The 21,511-nt window shown below is 36.5% G+C and overlaps 1 protein-coding gene across 1 annotated transcript in view; it reads left to right on the top strand.

Moving 5' to 3' along the window:
- The window catches only part of dachb (dachshund b), a 42,009-nt gene extending 24,013 nt beyond the window's left edge, over window positions 1-17,996 (top strand). The window contains exons 2-12 of the mRNA XM_077205224.1: window positions 1,007-1,122; window positions 6,071-6,190; window positions 9,151-9,270; window positions 11,313-11,482; window positions 11,914-12,055; window positions 13,230-13,301; window positions 14,111-14,241; window positions 14,327-14,474; window positions 14,578-14,715; window positions 14,806-14,871; window positions 16,893-17,996. Of these exons, the coding sequence (XP_077061339.1) occupies window positions 1,007-1,122; window positions 6,071-6,190; window positions 9,151-9,270; window positions 11,313-11,482; window positions 11,914-12,055; window positions 13,230-13,301; window positions 14,111-14,241; window positions 14,327-14,474; window positions 14,578-14,715; window positions 14,806-14,871; window positions 16,893-16,930 (1,261 nt within the window). The 3' untranslated portion in view covers window positions 16,931-17,996. The remainder of the gene's footprint in view (window positions 1-1,006; window positions 1,123-6,070; window positions 6,191-9,150; window positions 9,271-11,312; window positions 11,483-11,913; window positions 12,056-13,229; window positions 13,302-14,110; window positions 14,242-14,326; window positions 14,475-14,577; window positions 14,716-14,805; window positions 14,872-16,892) is intronic.
- The last annotated feature ends 3,515 nt before the right edge of the window (window positions 17,997-21,511 follow it).

Raw genomic sequence — 21,511 nt, 5'->3', positions numbered from 1 at the left:
CAGGGCAAAAGCCCCTCAGTGTCTTTTAACCTTTGACTGCTCAGAGATTGTGCCTCTATCCCTGAGATGAGCCTTTGGAGTTATAAACAAAAGCAAGACAGGCAAGAAAAGCTACCGGCTGTCTTCTCTCTTTCTCCTCCTGTTATCCGTACTGACTTTATTATTTTTCGGCTATTTTAACTGAATTTGAAGGGGTTTGTCTTTCTTTATTTGATCAGTTGTTGGTTGCTTTATGGGGGTTGTTCATATCCCATGATTGACAGGTGACATACAACGTGCAATGTTAAAACTACTTGTATATCTTCAAGGGAAGAACTAATGGGAAAAGCAAAAGCATCCCTTTTGAAGCATACAGAACAGTCTGAATCTGAACCTTCAGAATGAATTTCTTGATTTGACCTTTATAACACCTTTCAAGTCAGAAGGCTGAAACCTCAGTATGTGCACCTCACCATAACTGTATCTTAAGTATCCTCTGATACTCCCCACAAATCATTTGAAATATCAATATGATTTACTGAAAGGGCTCTCTCGTGTGACTAACATTTAAATTGTTGACCATGAAGACCACTAACATTCATAAAACAGTCTCATATTTATGTTAAGTGTACGCTACTGTTCCTTTTATTCAGCAAGGATGCATTCATTTGTTAAAAAATATGGTGAAGACATATATAATGTTACAAAAATACGAAATATTTCTATTATATATAAATATATATATATATATATAAATATATACTGTATATACAGTATTAAGCAACACAGCTGTTTTCAACATTGATAAGTATTAGAAAGGTAAAATATTTTATTGGAATATTGCTAAATGTAATGCCAAACTTATGAGTGGTGACCATTTAAGTTTGGAATGATACAAAATAAAAATGTTTTTGCAGATTGTGTAAAACATACTTCTATTTTTCTCTGGTTCTGAGACATCCTCTCGTCTGTCCCTGTTATCCTTAATAATGGGCACAATACTAATGTCTGTTTACACCCTCCACAGCTCTCGTCCAGGCCGCCCACCAAAGCGTTCCTATGGGGCCAGTGCACAAGAAAGCCCCAGAATCCTCCACCACAGAGCAAACAGCCTTCTGTCTCCAGCCCTGCTGTCACCCACAGGTAAACCCAACCGTACACACTCCCGGCTCGCTTTTCACCACGTTCAGTGCACTGTAAATTTAGATGAGCCTCAATTTACTCACAGCCCCCTTTAACACATATGAAAAGTATATGCTTAAATCACTCCCTCCTCTGCTGTCCTTCTGCTCATCTTTCATTCTCTCTCCCTTACTGCCGCTCTGTTCGGTCATCTTTCATGCACCTTCTTTTACGGGTGACAGTGATGAATGACACACCCCAGCGGGATCACTCATCCATCTGTTCATCCCTCTCTATTTCGCTCTTCCTCTCACTGGCCAAAAGCCTCACATTCCCCGTCCGCTCTTCTCGAATCTACTATATCACATTGGGAAGGGTGGATGCTAAAAATGTGCTGAAATTTGCCCAAAGAAATGTCTTATTTCCGCCAGAATCAGGGGTGTTGCAGTCATTATACCTGGAGGGGACATGTCCTTCCCACTTTCTGACGATTTTGGCTTATATTCAGGAATTTGTATTTATTTTTTTGCCAGAAAATCAGGAAAATGTAATTTACTTTTTATTAATAATAATAATAAAAAATTCAATTAAAAAAGGTACTGCTGAACTTTAAAGGAATCCCACCTCGGATCCAAAGTACCTTGGTATGAATCATCATTAACATAGCTTTTATGCCCTTTTCTTAAAATGGAACTTTCAATCCTGCATGTGGTTAGACAAATTTATATATATATATATATATATATATATATATATATATATATATATATATTGTATTTTATGTATATACATACATGCATGCATGCATAAACATGATTTGTGCCACTGTTATATTTAATTTATTATTAAATATATTCTTTTTAATAATATTTTAATAATTATTTGTAATTATCATTTATTTTATTATTGTTTTTGTTGTTGTTGCAGGGTAAAGATCAGTTTGTTTTTTAAATACCATTGCACCACAGCAGTGATTTTAGTATTATTTATATACTTGTATATTATTCATTACTCTTTTTAATGTTTGGATTTTATTTGTATATTTTCAGTTTTCGTTTTAGTTAAATTAGTTATTTAGTAAAGTTGGTAATTTTATTACTTTTTATTTAGCTTTAATTTATTTTTATTTATGTATTACTCATTTTAGTACCTGAACTTTTACTTCCATTAGTTTCAATTAACAAAAACTATTTTAAAGCTGTATTTGTACTTTTAGTTAACAATAACAAAACTGACACCTCACCACATTATTTACAACCAGTATTTTGTTTTGCCCTAAAACCGAATGAAATTATTTAACTTGATGAGGCCAATACATGTAAACTGTAAAATAATGAGCCCTATAATGAATAATGAAACTCTATTTCAATGTGTTCAAAGTAATAGCACAAAAGTACCCTCTCTCTCTCTCTCTCTCTCTCTCTCTCTCACACACACACACACACACACACACACACACACACACACACACACACACACACACACACACACACACACACACACACACACACACACACACACACACACACACACACACACACACACACACACACACGTTGATGTACCTACTATTATGAAAACACTCCGTAGGCGTAATGGTTTTTATACTGGACAAACTGTATATTCTATCCCCTTTCACTAACCCTACCTAAACCTACCAATCACAGAAAACTTTATTTTACATTTTTAATTAATAAAGCATTGTTTAGTATGTTTTTTATGCCATTTAATTACTAAGATTCAGGAAATGTCCCCACGTTTACTTAGTATTACCAGTGCAACACCCATGTTATTGTACAAATTTGTGTCCTCATAAATCATAAACATTCACACACACAAAGTTGTGGGGTCACCATGGAGGATGCGCTAGACTGTGCAGTGATATTCTGCCAGGTTTGAGCAGTTACCGTGGAGATGTCACTTAGAGTCTTGGCATCGTCAAGTGCCAGATGTCAGGACTCGTTAGGAATGAGAGTAGGGCAGTTTGCTTTGATTTGCCAAGTGCTCAGTCATTGTTTAGGGCTATGACAGTAAGGTTAAAAAAAAGAAAAGAAAAAGAACCTGGTGCCATCAATTGAGTGAATCAATGATTCTGTTCTAACAGCAAGATACAACAGGCCAACAAACACAGTGGAGACATGACAGTATTTTGCTTTGCGTTTGTGTTTGCTTACATATAAGAAAATCAGAAATATATTTAATATCTTAATTAAGATGCTTCTCTGATTCTTTGCCTGAGAAAAAAAAACCCCAGAGTAATCTCTTATGTTTCTTTATAGCTTCAGAAGTGATCTCAACAATGTCTCAAACTGTGTTCAGGTTTGCCAAAAATACTGTGCAATCAAATGTTTGGAAGCTTGTTTGTGCCACATAATAAAATGGCAACTTTTAATCTATCTTAATTCTGACTATTTTTTTCTCGCAATTGCAAGTTTATATCTAGATATTCATATCTTATATATGCGAGAAAAAAAGTCAGAATTCTGAGATTTAAAAAAATCCCAATTACCTTGTTTATTTTTTATTCAGTGGCGGAAACAAGCTTCAACATCTGGTCCAGGTATTTCAATATGAAACATAAAAAAAATATTAAAAAAAAAAATATATATATATATATATTTTCATTTATTTTTGTATTTTTTATTAAATGAACAGCTATACTATATAGTAATTACCTCAAGATTTTCTTTCTGGGATCTAAGGTATTTGACAATAGCATGGATTTTGTTTCTGAAAGATTGGTAAGTAAAATTTGACTTTGACATTCATTTAAATCTGTTATTTTCATATTTTCTAATCTCCAACTGCTCCAAAATGGCCTCGTTGGCATGTTTTGGAATTGTTGGGATTGTTTATGACAGGGGAATGACAGACAGCAGGGGGTGGTGCCAAACGAGTGAGAGGAGAGGAGAAAATGCAGTTTTTGATTTCCATATAATAAGTTAAAATGCACACAACACAAGACAGAAAACAGTTAATTTGTGACATATTATTACAATTCAAAATGAATGTTTTTGTTAATATATTTAAAAATGTAATTCATCCCTGTGATGGTTACTCCATAATATTCAGATTTGCAGCTCAAAAAAACATTTGTCACGGTTATCAATGTTGAAAACAGGTTTTGCTGCTTAATATTTTTGTAGAACATGCGATAATTTTTTTAATGATTCTTTAATTAATAGAAAGTTCAAAAGAACATAATTTAGTTGAACTAGAAATCTGTTGTAACACTGTAAATGTCTTTATTGATATTGATCAATTTAATGCATACTTGATGAATAATATATTAATTTCTCACACTGTCTGGAATACTTCACCCAAAAAAATAAAATTCTGTCATTTCAAATTCTATGATTTTAAACATGAAAATCAAATGGAGATATTTAGCAGAATGTCCCAGCTGCTCTTTACCATAAATCAAAATTGACCGGTGAATTACATTATTGCAAAGCTCCAGAAAATGACAAAAAGTACCATAAAACTAGTAAAATAAATGTTTGATCTTAACTATTCTCATGGTGTGTGGCTTTGACCTGTGAACTTTGTCTCTGGTCCATCATTATAGAGTTCAAGGAATAGAATTCCTCCCTCAGGACAGTCTCACTTCAAATGAACGATCGGTTTCCTTCTTGTCAAACAGCTTACGTAACTCAACTCAAGTCTCTGAAGATTATTTTCCCATGAGCCCACAGTGAAGCTCATGCAACAGTCAGCGTTTACATAGAGATATTGAAGTCACGATTAGCCAAGCAGTCAATGCTCTCCAAAGGGAACATGCCGGTCTGTACTTGTGTCTATGCGTGTGCACGTTAATGGCCCATTGTTTTTCTCCTTCTCAGCAGTCAGCATCACCTGCACTTTTCTTTTCCTTTGTCACAATCATGACCTTGTCAGATGCAATACACACGCTCACCCGAACACATATGCAAAAATATACAGGCACACACACACACCATCACATGCACACTGGACATCTCTAGAATTGCAGGGTCGTGTGTTGAAAGATCTGAACTATAATGAGAGAGGCAGCAATTCTAACATCAATCACTGGTCTCGAGCATTGACCGTCTGTCACTAATCAATACTTTTTTCTTTTTTTTTTACCTTTTTTTATGGTATCCAGGGTAACCAGGGCCAGAGCTCTCAGGCTGGCTAATTGCTGGTAGTAGGAGGAGTTTAAAGTGATTGATTGGTAGATGGCTATTTCTTGGACTACTTCCATGATATGCTCTCTGTCCAGTTAACAGAGAGTTATTTCAGGTCCCTTATCGCACTGCGACCCTCCAGTTGCTCTGGATAAAACTCTGCTGATGACAACATCCGTTCACTGTCAACTAAGGAATTTATTGCTGTAATTTTTAGTCTAATGTGCTTCATAAATAGCACATCACTTAGCAGCCTGAAACCAGTATATTTAGATATTCAAAACCAAAAAGAGAAGCATTTTTTTTTTTTTTTTACTTTTGAATGGCAGTATATCAGACACTGAAGACTGGAGTAAGGATGCTGAAAATTCAGTTTTACAAGCACAGGAATAAATTACATTTTAATATATATTAAAACAGGAAAAAAAGTTATTTTAAATTGTAATAGTATTTCACAATATTACTGTTTTTACTGCATTTTTTATCAAATAAATGCAGTCTCGGTTAGCATAAAAGACTTCTTTCAAAAACATTAGAAAATCTTAATCATTACAAACTTTTGTGTATATAGTGTATGTACAGTATAAAATAGATTTGAATGGAAAAGCTTAGATTATGTGGTTTTACAGCATTTTTTTGCATTTGATTGGAGAAAATCTAGGCAAATCCGGGCTCAGTTTGAGATATTGTTTAGATCTCAGCTGAAACTGTTCTGAAGACACATGTGAGTTTACATTTGATTACATCACTGCTGTGTGGGAGAAACAAGTGAGATGTGAGTGTTTTATGTACTCAGTTTTTGTGACATTATTGTATTGCAGGTCTAACAACAATGGCTGAAGCTTTGAAGATACAGAAGATGAAGATGATGATGACTCTACACAAGGCCCATAATGGCTTAGAATTTGATTCAGATGAGCTCAACTCTAATACAGATACAGGTATGGAGTGTGCTTTCACTATTTATTTGTTAAAGTGTTGTGTTAAAGGCACCTTGTTTAAAGTGCAATCTGTAGATGTGCCAGACAGATGGCCTTGCAATAGTAACCTGGGACTTTTGGGTGAGATGAGCCCCACCACAGAGCTCGCTCAACAGGCCCATGTTGCAGGGCTGTGCTTGGTTTACAGAGACTAATGGTGACATTAATGACTGCTGCCTGACCGTGCATTTAGAGAAGACCAACAACGGACAGGAGAATAGTTAATCGTACACCAGCCTTAGAGATTAAACAAGACATTTGGTGCAGAGGTGCTTGTGTTTGTGCGTATGCATATGCCGTGTTATATATGCACAATATCTGTGCGTGCTTCTATGCATAAGAAGATCCATCATTTGTGGTTTTATGAATTTTATATTTATTTTTAATTTGATTTAAACTAGATCTAATAATACACATTTATTTATATTTAATTATATTTGTTTTGTCTAAATATATTTATATCTATATTTCTCACCTGTCTGATGTGGTATAATACAATATTAGTATTGTAATATTATACAATTAATACGACAGAATTTTTTTTTTCAGGATTCTATATTGAATAAAAAGTTCAAAAGAATAGCATTTATTTGAAATAGAAATATTTTGTAAAAAAAACAAATCTTTAGACACTTTACTGACACTGTTGATCAATTTAATGCATTTTTGCTGGACAATTGATTTTAAAAAAAATCTCACCGACACCAGTGTTTGGATGGTAGTGTTTGTATATTAGAGCAATATTGCATTTTTTTAGTGTTTGCAAGACTTGCTAGTCAGATTTTTAGGCATCACATGAAATCTGAGTCTTCAAACACAGCTAACTTTGGCTAAAACTAACACAGATAATGTGAACTTCAAAGGCCACTCTCACAAGTGTTTAGGAGGAAAAGAGCACAGCTTTCCTAGTGAGAACAGCTGTGGACAAGCAGAATTTAGGAGAGAAGAAAAAAAGGCCTTCATCAGAAAGACGGAATGCAGTCAAGGAAAATCAGCATCAAGAATGACATCAGAAGAGAAGAGAGAGGCAGGGAGAGATACTTTTTCCCCCTGCGTTGACAAGTTGAAAGAAAAATTCCATGCATTATTTAACAAGATGGCCGAAACCTGTCATACGGGTGATTGCCTGCGTTAACAGAAACAGGTGTGAGATGTGCGCACATACGGGTGTATGTTAGCACATGTGTGCTTGTTTTTACGTCCGTGTGCGCTTAGCAGGGAAGTCGTGTCTAATGTACGCACACATTATCTGTTTGCCCATCTTTCCCTGCAAGCATATGGTCAGCATTTTTGGATCTTCACCCGTCCACCCCCTTTCTCTCTCTCTCATCTTGTCTGTTTGAAGTTGCCCTCATTTTTTTTAGGATGCTGTTTAAATCAGTAGTTTTTTGTGCATGCAATGTTTGTGTGTGTGTATGTGAGTGTGTGTTTTGGTGACAGCAATCATGTAGAAACACACAAATCTGTTCTAGTTGACTTTTAAAGCATTTCTCACTTGATCAAACAGTCTAGACAAGCTGACCATCTGGTGTTTATTAATTACTAGGATAGTAATTACTATAATTAATTACTGGCCAAAAATACTCCAAAGTGAGAAATAGCCATTTTTAGTGAGAAAGTTTTACCTGTTTTGACCTTGTTATTGAGGCAAACGTGGTAAAACGTGCCGTTCGCGACATTTCTGCCAAGTGATATCATGGATCATCCTATGTTGCAGTAATAACTTTAATAGTAAATTGTGCGCCGAGTGGGTTCCAAACATGGCACACGCACTTCTTTGGGATTTGCCATCATGGACAGATCTGCCATTATATTTCTGACACCATCCTTTCAAAACGTCAGTAATCTAAACCAAAGCTGTTCTAGACATCCACCCAAAGCTGAAAGCTGTTTCTATTTGAGTACTTGACACAAGAGAATATACCGTATGCACGTGTGCATGTTTGCGTTAGTTTTAGTGTTTGGCAGCACAGCTGCAGCTCTTGTTGTCTGATTGCTCCTGCTTTCCCTCCCCTCATCCATCTTCATATGTCTGATTACAGTGAATTTGCACCCTCTCACTTACGTTAGAACAATCCTACAAGATATGTGAGCGTGTGTGTTGACACTAGTCTTGATTTCCACGGACGTGCAGATCGTCGCACAGATGGCCGCTATATTGTACGGTATTTATGTCATGGTGAACGGTCTAGGTTGCGAAGCTGTCGTGGTGTTGTAATGCAACTGCAGTGTTGTGTTGAGGTGTAATGAGAGAGCTTATTGTTTTTAATCAAGTTATTTTTATGCGGTCGTGTGAAGACCTTATTGGCTGGAGTATGTGAAAGTCTTAAGGGGACCGACTTCATCCTGCTTTATCATTGATTCCTTTGCCACAATCTGCCACCTAAACACCATCTGCTCTCAATGGCACTGACATGAATGCTGATGATAGATTATTTCAGTTCATTGTTACTGCTGGCCCATGGACAACATACTATTTATTATTTCTTTATTCACTAAAAATAACAAAGTGCATATATTATAGTATATTGATAACTTTTTGGGGGATAACTTTTTTTACTTACATTTTTTAAGTACTAATTTAATTAGTCTGAGCACATTTGTGTGTATATTTAAGTGTACATTTAAATATGCACTTAAAGTTCACCTAAAGCAAGGAACAGCACTTTTAACAAACTCCAGTAATATTAGTCACTATCTTTGCAAGTTATTTTTGGTTTCAAAGTGCGATTAGGCTATAAAAATAAAATTATTAGGCTATTTCACAATGACATTACATCCACACCAGTAGGTGTCAGTATAAAGTCTAATGCCACAGTAACTTTAAAAAAACTACTTCTGAATTCTGGTTTCTGCTTACTATATGTATGTGTATATATTTTGTGGATTTGACTATGTCATACTCTTTTATAATTAAATAGGATGTAGAGCTTTGTCCTGGGAGAGAGAGAAACATTCATCACCTGTTTCAGAGAAAACACAGCACAGCTTGAACAACTCTCAGCTCAACTCTCTCCAACACACCCATCTACTGGCCAACAGTGAGTATTAACCATTCACATGCACACCCTGATGTGTTTAAATGGGTAATTCAACCCAAAACAAAAATTCTGTCAGTATTTTCTTACCCTCATGTCATTCCTAACCTATGACTTTTTCTATGTTCAATTAATGGGAAGCTTTCAACCTCAAACTGACATGTGAAGGCCAAGTATGGTAACCAATACTCAGAATTTGTCCTCTTAACCCATCTAATATTAGCCTGGATGCCAGACCGAACCCCCCCACAAAATTTTTAGGTCGGGAAGTTCGGTCTGGACTCGATCCGTTGAGGAGCTATTATGCCCGAACAAAAACTGTTCGGACCAATCAAATTGTCAGGGCGGGCTTTATACGATGATGGACAGATGAGCAACCATAGACATCATATCTATGTGAGCAGAGCAACGGTAACGTAACCATCCACGTCATCAGAGCGCTTGAGTTGAATTCATGGCTGCCGCTGGAGAATTGAGTTGTGTATATTCCGCTATCGTGTGTGTTATAGAAGATATAGACAGCGCATTCAGTTTAGAAGAGGAACAGATAACCGCGATCAAGGCATTTGTCGATGGGAAAGATGTTTTTGCCGTCCTTCCTACGGGATTCGGAAAAAGTTGAATCTATCAACTTTAATCTATCTCTCAACATACGTCACTTACTCTGTTGCTCTGATTGGTTCTAGGTCTATCCAATTGAGTGCAGAGGCCTTTTATTTCCCTTTTCGGTTGACACACGCCCCATAATCACAGCCCAATGGAGCAGTTTCATACTCACATTCTGACTAGAATCTGAGTATGACGACGTCAGGCTAATCTAACATAGTTAACCCATATAATTAATCTTTGCTACAGCTACAAAAGCGACTTTCTCTTTGTATTTTGTTGTTTGATTAAAGCCGGGTTCACACTGGATGATTTTGCCGTCTGAGACTAATTTTGAGAATCCTAAAAGATTCCTCTGATCCTGTTCCAAAATCTGACGTCTTTGATCGCTAGTTTGACATGTTCGCCGACAGCCAATTAATGACCTTTGCGATAAAATGGCCACAAAACTCTGGCAGTGTCAGAAGATTTGACACACAATGCTGCAGTGTGGCTTCTAAGACAACCGTCAAATGAAAAACCAATAGGAGTGCAGAACCTGATGACGCATTTAGTGAGACAACAATAAACCTCACTTGATGTTTTTGGGAAGACATGATCAAAATTAATGCTAGAGACTGTTTTTGTTTGCTAGCAACCATTTCTATCCCGCATGTAAATGCAGCTCACAGTCACTGAACGTGTCACGGATTGATGATGTAAAACTTGGATTCTTGCGTGCTTCCATTTTTAACATGTCTTGACTGCCGTACGGTCTGACAACTGAGATCCCAGAGTGTGACATGGCTTACAGCGAGGATCATGTTCATACAGTCTGACAAGCAACAGTCGTAAACGACTATTATAAATCGTACAGTGTGCATCCGGCTTAAAATTAATGACACAGACAGCAGCAGGAATATTAGGCTTTTGTCACTTTAAGACTGAATGCATGGATCCAATATAACAATACGCATCTGTTTTCTTTCACAATTGTTTGTTTACATAAGCCATAAGCAACTGTTTTTACAAGGATACTTGAGGAGACGGGCATTTTGACGTTCAAGCACAAATAAATGTGAAAGAGAATGGAGTTCGGTGCTTCGAATTGAGTTCTTTCGCGTCTTCTTGCGCTCGAATGTTTAAACTGACAGGACCTAAAAATTATAAACTTTCACTCTATGACGGTTGAACTTTGCAATTAATCTGAGAATCACGAGCGCTTCGAACTGTGGTACCTGGTCCTTACAGATCAACTACGATCCCCATACTTGACATTGCTCATCCTGTGATGTGACTGTCACGATCACAGGATGCGCAAGTCACGATATCGATGCTAAAAAGGTATATCGTGCAGCATGATTAAATTCCAAGTCTAATCTGAAGACATTCAATAGATTTGTGTGATAAACAGACCTAAATTTATGTAGTTATTCCATGATTTTTTCTTCTTTGCATAGGACTGGACCTGCCCTTCATGATGATGCCCCATCCCCTGCTTCCTGTTGGACTTCCTCCCGCCTCTGTTGCCATGGCTATGAACCAGATGAACCACCTTAATACAATTGCCAACATGGTTGCAAGTGCACAGGTGCACAGCCCCGTCTCCAGGCCGACATCTGCCATCAAGGTAGGACATGCTGTACACATCAGACACTAAAACACACACACACACACACACACATATACTCCAAGAGCTCTTTTGCTGCAAGGTCATCAGGGATCGTTCACACAGTTCTCGCTTGAGTTTATTTATTTTGAGTCACTTAAAGCAATTTCCTGGTCCACTTGGTATAAAGGGGTCCAAACTGCTTAAGGGACTTGTGCTGTGTTGCAAAACACAGCTTGACTATTAAAACTAGCTTCACATCAAAGCTGTATCTGAAAAAAGGGTTTATTTTATCTCATCTTTACGATGATATGAACATCAAGCTAATCTGACTCTCTGATGGATTTCAGACAAACTGGGGTGATGAAGATGTGCTGTCATGTGGGGAGAGTTTCTATGGGTGTATAATTGTTTACAGGACTGAACTTTTTATTTGTATTTTTTTTTTTCAGCAAGAGTGTTTTGAAGAGAGTGCCTCTTTGACACCATCCGTTGAGGGAATTGTTTCTCAGAAAACTGAGCCCTCACCTCAACTAAGCAGTTCAGTTCCCAGCAGCCCCACACACCCTTACTCACACTCTCCTCAAAAAACAGGTGAGTTATTCAGTATGGCTGTCAAATGAATTAATGATATGCTGAGACAAGTCAAGTCACCATTTATATAGCGCTTTTAACAATATGGACTGTTTCAAAGCAGCTTTACAGTGATAATAGGAAATTAAAGTAACAGAGATTGTTTTAGCTTTACAGCAGCTCTAGAATAAAGTTATTGTCCAGCTAAAGTTAGTTTTTATTGATTCACTTCCTTTGCAACGAAAACATTTTTTGAAAGAAATATGCTTTTATTCAGCAAGTATGTGTTAAATTGATCAAAAGTGAGAGTTAATACAAAAAAGTAAATTCATCAAAGGATCTTGAAAAATAATCAGAAATGTTTCTTGATCACCAAAAGTACATGTTAGAATGATTTCTCAAGGATCATGTGACACTGAAGACTGGAGTAATGATGCTGAACATTCAACTTTGCCATCACAGGAATAAATTACATTTTAAAATATATTAAAATAGAAAACAGTTATTTTAAATTGTAATATTATTTCACAACACTTTTGTTTTTACTGTGTTTTTGATCAAATAAACGGAGCCTTGGTGAGCATAAAAGACTTCTTTCAAAAACAACATAAACATTTGAATAATAGTGTAACTCAAAGACATTATTGTGCCATATGAGTAAACCATTGAAAAAACATTACAGAAGCAATCGCAGCGAAACGTTAATTTCATAAGCCTATTACTGGCCTATAGTCCACTTAGAACATCTTAGTAACTGTATAGAAGTGTACAAAAAAAACCCCACTAAGAATCCTGTAGCAACTGCATGGCAATATGATAAAAAACCACTCAGGACACCTTAGCAAATGCATACCAGTACCCTGGGCTGGCAACCATCAACAACACCCTAGCATAGTAGCATCCCCCCCCCCCCCCCCCCCCCCCCCAGTTATTGTGGTTAGCATCTTCATCTTGAAGTGTGATATTACTGTTGTTTCATAATATCTTGCGTATAATGTCCACAGTAAACAACATTATATGATTTACATTGAGAGAAAAAAGATGTTACTGTAAACTAATCAACAAGCCTTGCAACGATTTTGGTGCATACACAATAACAGCACAAGGCAATATGTGTTTGTAATAGTCTGTGCTACTCGGAAACTTCTTGTTTAATTTATCAACTGTCTTTTTGTATTTCTTTCTCTCTCTGCAGCATATGACGATCATGATGAACAAAGGGAGATGGACTCAGCTCTGCATATGAACAGACTTTCCAACAACAGGGGTGCATTTTCTCAACATAAACAATATTTCATTTAAAATAACAACATTTCTTATAACATTACATAAAAGTCTCTGACCTCCTCTGCTCTCATTATAGTTCAATTATTACACAGAGCCTTTATATTGCATTTAGTTGGGTGATGTAATAGTATATTGTTGGTTGTAATGGGATATTCTAGGTTCTATACACAAGTAATCTCAAAACAATTAAAATAATATGCTCATGCCTTACTATATATCATCCTGTACTGGAGAATATTTAAAAAGCATAAACCGACAGACATACACTAGGATCATGTGGCACTGAAGACTGGAGTAATAATACTGAAAATTCAGCTTTGCCATCACAGGAATAAACTACATTTTAAAATATTTTAAATAATATATTTTAAATGTGTAATATTTTAGAATATTACAGTTTTTACTATTTTTGATTAAATACTTGCAGCCGTGGTGAGCATAAGATAAATAATTTAAAAACATTTTTGATATTAAAAACAATTTAAAAAATCTTACCGACCCCAAACTTTTTTGGTCAGTTTTTATTATTATTTTAAATATTTCTAGTTTTTATTCATTTTTATTTCAGATTTGATTCAAGTTACATTTGCCTTGGCAGCTAGCTAAAATAAAAGAAGTTAAAGTTTTTTTGGGGTGGGTGTTTCAAGGAATGACATTTCTTTTTATGGTTTTAGTTGTAGTTAACTATAATAGAGTTAAATGCTGACAGTATAAAATGAATGGCTAAACTATTCCTTTATCAGTCAGCCGATCAGTTGAATTATTTTCGCTGTGTTTATTATTTTGCAGTTGAGCAGAATACAGTGAAGCCAACATTATTTGAGAAGGTCCCAGCTCAGACATTTCCCCCAGGCTTCCCTGCTTCCCTCCTTTTCACAGACGGCCTCTCCTCCGTGGAGACGCTGCTCACTAATGTCCAGGTACAGCCATGAAGGAATACACGCACAGAGAGACACGCGCACAAAACAATGTTCAACATCAATAACATGTGGACCTGTGTTTCAGGGTCTGCTAAAGGTGGCTTTGGAGAACGCCCGTCTGCAGGAGAAACAGCTTCAGCAGGAGAGGCGAGAGCTCAAGATGGAGCTGTACAGAGAGAGAGAGATGAGAGAGAGTCTGGAGAGACAGCTCACCTCTGAGTTACGCAGTCGGGGTAGTGTGTTACGTTGTAATACATGTATTGGAAAATTGAAAAACCCGAGATCATCCGGTTCCTTTTGATGTTTACGCATGGAACTTTTCCTTTTCTCATCTAGCCACCATTCAGAGACGTCTGAAGAAGGAGAAGAAGGCAAAGAGGAGGTTACAGGAGGCGCTGGAATATGAGTCCAAGCGGAGAGGGCAAATCGAGCAGGCCTTACAGCAGGCCACCTCATCAGACCCTCTCACACACGGTGAGACACACTCACACACACTCAGTGACTATCATTCAGGCCGATAGTCTTTCAGCAGGCTTTGTCAGCTGTCGCTGTCTGTTAACACAGATCCAATCAGTCTGGACATGGAGACGGAGCGCTGCAGAAGCCCAGAGGACAACTGCTTGTTACAAGGTATTGAATGGAACTGGCCCCTTTTCATATGTGTTTCATATTGCAGAACAACATATTTTAGTAATATTTTAATAAATATATAGTACAAAAGTTTGGGGTTCAACAATGTTTTTGAAAGAAGTCTCTTGTGCTCACCAAGGTTGCATTTTTTTAAATAAAAAATCAGTAAAAACTGTAATTTTGTGAAATATTATTACAATTTAAAATAACTGTTTTCTGTTTTAATATATTTTAAAATGTAATATATTTCTATGATAGCAAAGCTGAATTTTCAGCATTATTTCTCCAGTCTTCACGTGATCCTTTAGAAATCTGTCTAATGTGCTGATTTTGTGCTATTTTTATTATCAATGTTGAATACAATTGCGCCATTTAAAGTTTTCCAGGATTATTTGATGAATAGAAAGTTCAAAAGAACAGCATTTCTTTGAAATAGAGTTTGTTTATAACCATGTCAAAGTCTTTACTGTCACTTTTAATTCATCCTTGCTCAATAACAGTATTAATTTCTTAATTTCAAAAATCTTTTGAACGGTGATGTACATTTTAATGATAAAAATGATCATTCCCCGTATTGACTTTGAAGATAGTGCTAAAATATTTAGTATTTAGATTTTTTCTAGTAAAAAAAACATGGTTATCAACTCACTCCTGTATACAGTGTGTATTTATATGGACGTGCACAGTTTCAGTTATGGCTTATTCGGATTTGTTGTTTTGACCTCACTTCCCCTTCCCATCAGTCTTTCTCAGCAACACCGTGTGTCACTTGTCCGTGTCCTCCAAACAGATGAGATCATCGGCTCCCTCTGTCTCAGAGCGAAACCATTAGCAAATAAACACATAGATGAATCAAAAGACTGGGGACTAATTGCAAGTTTCCTGTGTAAGCAAAGCCTCACCGCATGAATATTCCAGCGTCGCCCTTCCACCCGTTTATCTGTTTCTGCAGCTGGCCGTTCTTGTTCTCTCCCCCTCTGTGAGACAGCTAAAGCTACATGATAAATTACTTGAATTACACCTCTTGTTAATTTTATTAAAATGCCTCCCTAATGCCGAGAAAATCTGCTACACGTTGGCACAGCACTGGACTGGAAGAGGTGTTCATTTACTGTTTAATGTCTTTTCACATGATGTGCGATTTTTTTCTATTTTAGAGTAAAAGGGCATTTGGAGTTGTATATAATATTTTAAGTAAATATTTTATTTGTATTAATTAAATTTTTTTTTTATTTTTATTATTACATTTGAATTTTGTTTTAAGCATGTTGGTCAAACATTAGGCCCACCTTAAGTTAACTTAAATCAAATTAAGAATTAACAATGTAACTGAAAAACTAAATGAACTGAGATATGAACAACAAAAAACATGCACTACCATTCAAAAATATGTTTTGAAAGAAGTCACTTCTGCTCACTAAGGATGCATTTATTTGATTAAAAAAAATACAGTAAAAATATTTTGAAATATTATTACAATTTTAGGTAATATTTTTTATTTTCGTACATTTTAAAGGCAAAGCGTCATTACTCCAGTCTTCAGTGTCACATGATCCTTCAGAAATCATTCTAATATGCTGATTTAGTGCTCAAGAAACATTTCTTATAAATGTTGAAAATAGTTGTGCTGCTTAATAATTTTGTGTAAAACAGGATTAATTTTTTCAGGATTCTTTGATGCATAGAAAGCATTTATTTGAAATAAAAATCTTTTGTAACATTAGGAATGTCTTGACTCTTACTTTTGATTAATTTAATGTGTTCTTACTGATTAAAAGTATTAATATTATTATTTTTTTTCAAAGTTCAACAAGAGAAGTTTAACACTATTAAATATTTAAATAATCGTTAAATAATATTGAAACGGGTGGCAAACACTTTTTGTGGTTTCAGTCTTTCCCCATTCAAGTACATAAGAAGAACATAGAAAGTACCATATTTTTTTTCCAGACTGCTGTGATTTACAGTAAACCTGTGGTTTAGTACTCTCAAACCTTCCTCTTGATGTCTCTTTTTTACAGAAAGCAGAACATACACAAAAAACCCAATAATGTACTAAGAGAAGGTGAGCTATCAATGAGATGCTGAGGATGTTCTCCATATCATGGATCATCCCTACACAAAAAACAATCAACTTCCAGAATGCAGTTTCCTGTGAAGAGAGGACTTCAAGGTTATACATAATTAGCTACGTTGGAGAAGATCTGAAGATTCGCCCAATCGATTGCTCCATTCACTCTTATTCCCATCCTCACAACATTCCAGATTCCTCAACTGTTGTTTTATACATATATTGTGCTTGATTCCCCGTTTTAAGCTCTGTGGAGATGGTTGACGTCCTGTTACTTGTTTTGAAGCTGTGACATTATCCCTTTAGGACAGTGACCTTCAGTCTAATGCCCTCAGGATGGGCTGATGTAAAAAAATTAGGGAAAGAGAAGGAAAAGAGATGATTCTGGCTTGTTTCATTCTTGTTGAAAGACTCTGAAGAGTGTGGAATGTTACATTGTGTTGCTTTTCTCTTGTTTGTCCATCTTCTGGTTCTTCTGTCCATTTATCTCTCTTTTGTAGGCCAGTTTAGCTTCTTGATACTGTTTAAAATGCTCCTCAGTTTGTGCTAGTTTTCTTTTCTTTTGTCACGTTAGCTATTTTATTGGCTTTCAGTCAGAAGGAAAATCTACTGAATGTGTTCATTCTGTATTTTGAATCTTTCCTAATGAGAAATACAGTATTACCACCATTTCATTCATTCAAAAGTCTCGAAACGTCTCCTTGAATGTTTTGCCCAGGTTTGTTGAAACCTGTGGTTCCCAAGCATTTACAGAGATTTGATTCACTAACCATTTTAGCATAGGCTAAAACTAGACACTGAGACCGCAGAGGATATTTGGCATTTACCCCAACATACGAGTCTTTATTTAGTCTGAGTGTTACTTAAAGAGGAAAACAGACTTCCCGCAGAACAGTGGTTCCCTGCTGCTGTTGTCAGGATGAGCCTTGAGTCATCATTCCTAGAGGCATTTGAATGCTAAATGATGTCTTGAAAGGTGTAGATCAATGTCTGTCACCGTTTTGTGCACCAGAAAGAACCGACGACACAAATAAACAATGCGATGCTCATGTCATCGGTGTCACCTTGTCGTCTATAACGTTCCTCATGAAGCAAAAGCCATCAAACATTCCTATTGATTCAGGTTATGCAAATGAGACTCCATTAGTTCCTTTATTGACACATATCAAAGTCCTCATTAACATGCAGTTTAGTGATCCGACATTTCAGACACAGGCTAAAGTGTCATTAAAGTGTGTGTCCTGTACTCATGAGTCTAAAAGGACCCTTGAAAGCACCAATTTCCTTTTCCAAACAAGGATATCATGACTCAAAGTACGGTACTGTAACGTGGATTTGTAATATTTTTCCTTTGCATACTTCAGGAATATCACCCGGGACCATAAATCTGTGGGGACCATAAATAGATTTGAAAACAATTTACTCTGATTTAGAATTGCACTCTAAAAATGGGAGATGACCATTTGGGAACGTGGGAAATGTTCGGTTTAAAAACTACAGCTAGCAAAAGATATGGGCGGAAGATAAACATATGTGTTTAGGATACAGAAATGGCATCTGTTTTGCAATGGTTGTTTTGTGAGAAATATATCGGCACTGTTGCATTTATTTGTGTATTCAGTCAATTTCAGCATCCTGGAAAATATGTTATTTTAGTTATACACAAGTTTTGAGTCATGTAGAAGGAAACTACATACAGGATATTGTGTGATCACTGACTAAGTAGGCTGGAAACAAAAAAATAAACAAAAAAAAACGAAACCATGGATGAACAACAACTGTGGGCCGTTTTTTCAATTCCCTCGAGCCAGATAAACAAATGTGACTGATACGTCATATTATTCCCAGGATGCACTGAGGGTGGCTGCTGTTTTCTCAGGGTGGTAAGACTATGACTATAGATAGTCAGAGGCAATGATTGAACGATTTACCCATAATACTCCAAACAGAAACATGAGTTTATTTTGTTAATCATGGAAAAGGCAGCTCAGATTTTTTTTTTTTATGCCATTTGAAGAATCATGTTGTGCCTACAGTGAGTTATAGAACCATTCCATGCACCACAGTCTTCAAATAAAGATACAAATTGTGAAGAAAGCACTTAAATAAGACATGAAAAAAAATTTGTTTAACTATTACCCATATTAGGGCACACTGGGATGGAAAGGGAGGAAACGCTTTGAAAGGAAATTATTAAATCGTGATTAAGTCATTGAACCCATGAACAACTTTTCTCTTGACATCGGAAGAGAACAGAGGATGTTTTTCCTCATTTAAAGTGACCAAAGTTCTAATCTTTTGACTTCCACCATATAGAAGACTGAGAATGTTTCTTTAAATGAATGACTGTTAATACAAGGAAAACATAATTTGTATATTTATAGACCTACACCATGTTGCAAAAGTTCTTTGAGATTTTTTAGTTCCTTATGCTCCCCAAGGCTGCATTTTTGGATCAAAAATACAGTGAAATAGGATTTAAAATAACTCATTATTAATATTAACTTTTTTTCTATTTTAATATTTTATAAAATGTTATTTATTCATGTGATGGCAAAGCTGAATTTCAAGCATCATTACTCCAGTCTTCAGTGTCACATGATCCTTCAGAAATCATTCTTATATGCTGATTTGGTGTTCAAGTATACATTTTTCTTTTTATTATTATCAATGTTGAAATAATGTGCCGCTTAATAATTTTGTGAAAACAGATCATTTTTTTAGAGACTTTACTGTTATTTTTCATCAGTTTGATGCATCATGCTGGAAAAAAGTATTAATTATATATATATATATATATAACGTTAATATTCAAAAGTTTGGGCGAATCAATATTTGGGTGAATCAAATGTTCATCTCGTAGCTGGCTGCCTTGGCTTGGTTCCAGACTTAAAACTCTTTATAAGCAGTTTAATGAAACGTCAAGGGATATATTGAACGGGGAAACACTTCAGAAACAGCATTGTGTTTATATATATATATATATTTGAGTGCGGATCCGGCCGAATTTTTTTTGTCCGAGCCCGGCCCGCGTCCGACAGAGCAGTAACCAAACCCGACCCGAGCCCGACAGGCATAAAGATATTTATGTCCGAGCCCGACCCGAGACCGACAGTTAAAATCCCATTTTTTTCCTCATACTAATGACACATGTGCGTTTGTTTGTGTGGAAAGCCTGCTTTTATTAAGCAACAGTAGAAAGACATTCGGAAATGTCAGCAGGATGAGTGCATCAGCGCGCACGGAGAAACAAGCGCACTTAACTCAGGCGCGCATGCACGTGTTTCGTTGTCACGGCTACATAAACAAATTTCCGCACACAGGAAGACAGACGTTATGGTAATATTTTACCGTTATAAGAACCGTTAAAAGAAAACGCTTAACGTGGCTTTTAAAATCACTGCCTTAGTAGCCTACAGTAAGCCACGTTAAGCGTTTTCTTATAACGGTTTTCTAGGGGAAGAAAATGCTTAACGTGTAGCCTAATTAAACGCGTTGCGTTCATATTTTGGACTCATCTTATTTTTTTATACATGATGTGTACTGAGTTTGGTCTTTTAATATCACTGTCTTAGTACAGTAAGCCACGTTAAGCGTTTTTCACGTTAAGCGTTTTAGAATGTCCCCCTCTCGGGACCACGTTGGTTGACACTGACAGCGGGAAAAGAGACGCATGCGCTTTTCACGTGTAAAACTCAAGGGTGTATGGGTAATGTAGTCTCTGCTCTCGGTGGGACGAATTAGGAAGTGTGCATTGTGAAGGGCGCTCTGCGGAAAAGCGGCAGCGCAGCCAAAGGATTAAAACAGATGTGCAAATCAGCGTACTGGTACGCTAAAAGCACGTTCTGGGTGCACGGAGAGGTGGCGGTACGCTCAAGAGCAATATTTGGAAGTGGCGGTACTGAGTACCGGCGCGTACCGGCCCACTTAAAGGTATTGTAGGTAGAAATCCCCAAAAATACTTTTTTCCAATTTTTTTCAAACTGTCTTTATATATCAATGCATAATTAAAATGTAAGTACTCTGGAAAATAAATTATAAAAATCGAGTGTCTGTAGTTCTCTCAGGACTGTAATAAACACAGCTCATTATTCCATTCGGGACGAAAGAAATGATTGGCTGGGGCGACTGTCACTCTCCCTCGCTACCATGGATACCACCTCTGCTGATACAGGAGGAGCCCAAATGCGCGCACCCGTTTGAAAAGGAACGGAAGCTAGTAATAACAAACAATTATGGCAGAGAAAGAACAGTCACAATTCTCAGTAACGTTACCTGCATATAGAGGCAGCGAAGTCAAACGAGTTAAAAAAAGGAAGACAGTATTTGAAAAGGCTATGAACAAAAAGTCTTTGGATAAATAAAGAAATCATAAGAGAGTCGGCGTGGCTTTCCAGCGTCGGCTACTACTGAGTGATCTCAAGGGGCTGAAAAGTGACTCCATGATGGCTTTATTTCTGCTGGACAGGTAATCTTGCTGTTTTCATTTTGATGGCATTTATTTTTTCATGAAGCATGTATCACTAGCACACATAACTACCTAATATTAGCCACCTAACGTTACGTAGC

The sequence above is a fragment of the Siphateles boraxobius genome, unplaced genomic scaffold, assembly GCF_051911475.1.
Source record: "Siphateles boraxobius isolate OS27281-9 unplaced genomic scaffold, OSU_SipBor_1 53, whole genome shotgun sequence".
Classification (NCBI taxonomy): domain Eukaryota; kingdom Metazoa; phylum Chordata; class Actinopteri; order Cypriniformes; family Leuciscidae; genus Siphateles; species Siphateles boraxobius.
The sequence above is the reverse complement of the archived record's forward strand: the minus strand, read 5'-3'. Positions and strand labels throughout refer to the sequence as shown.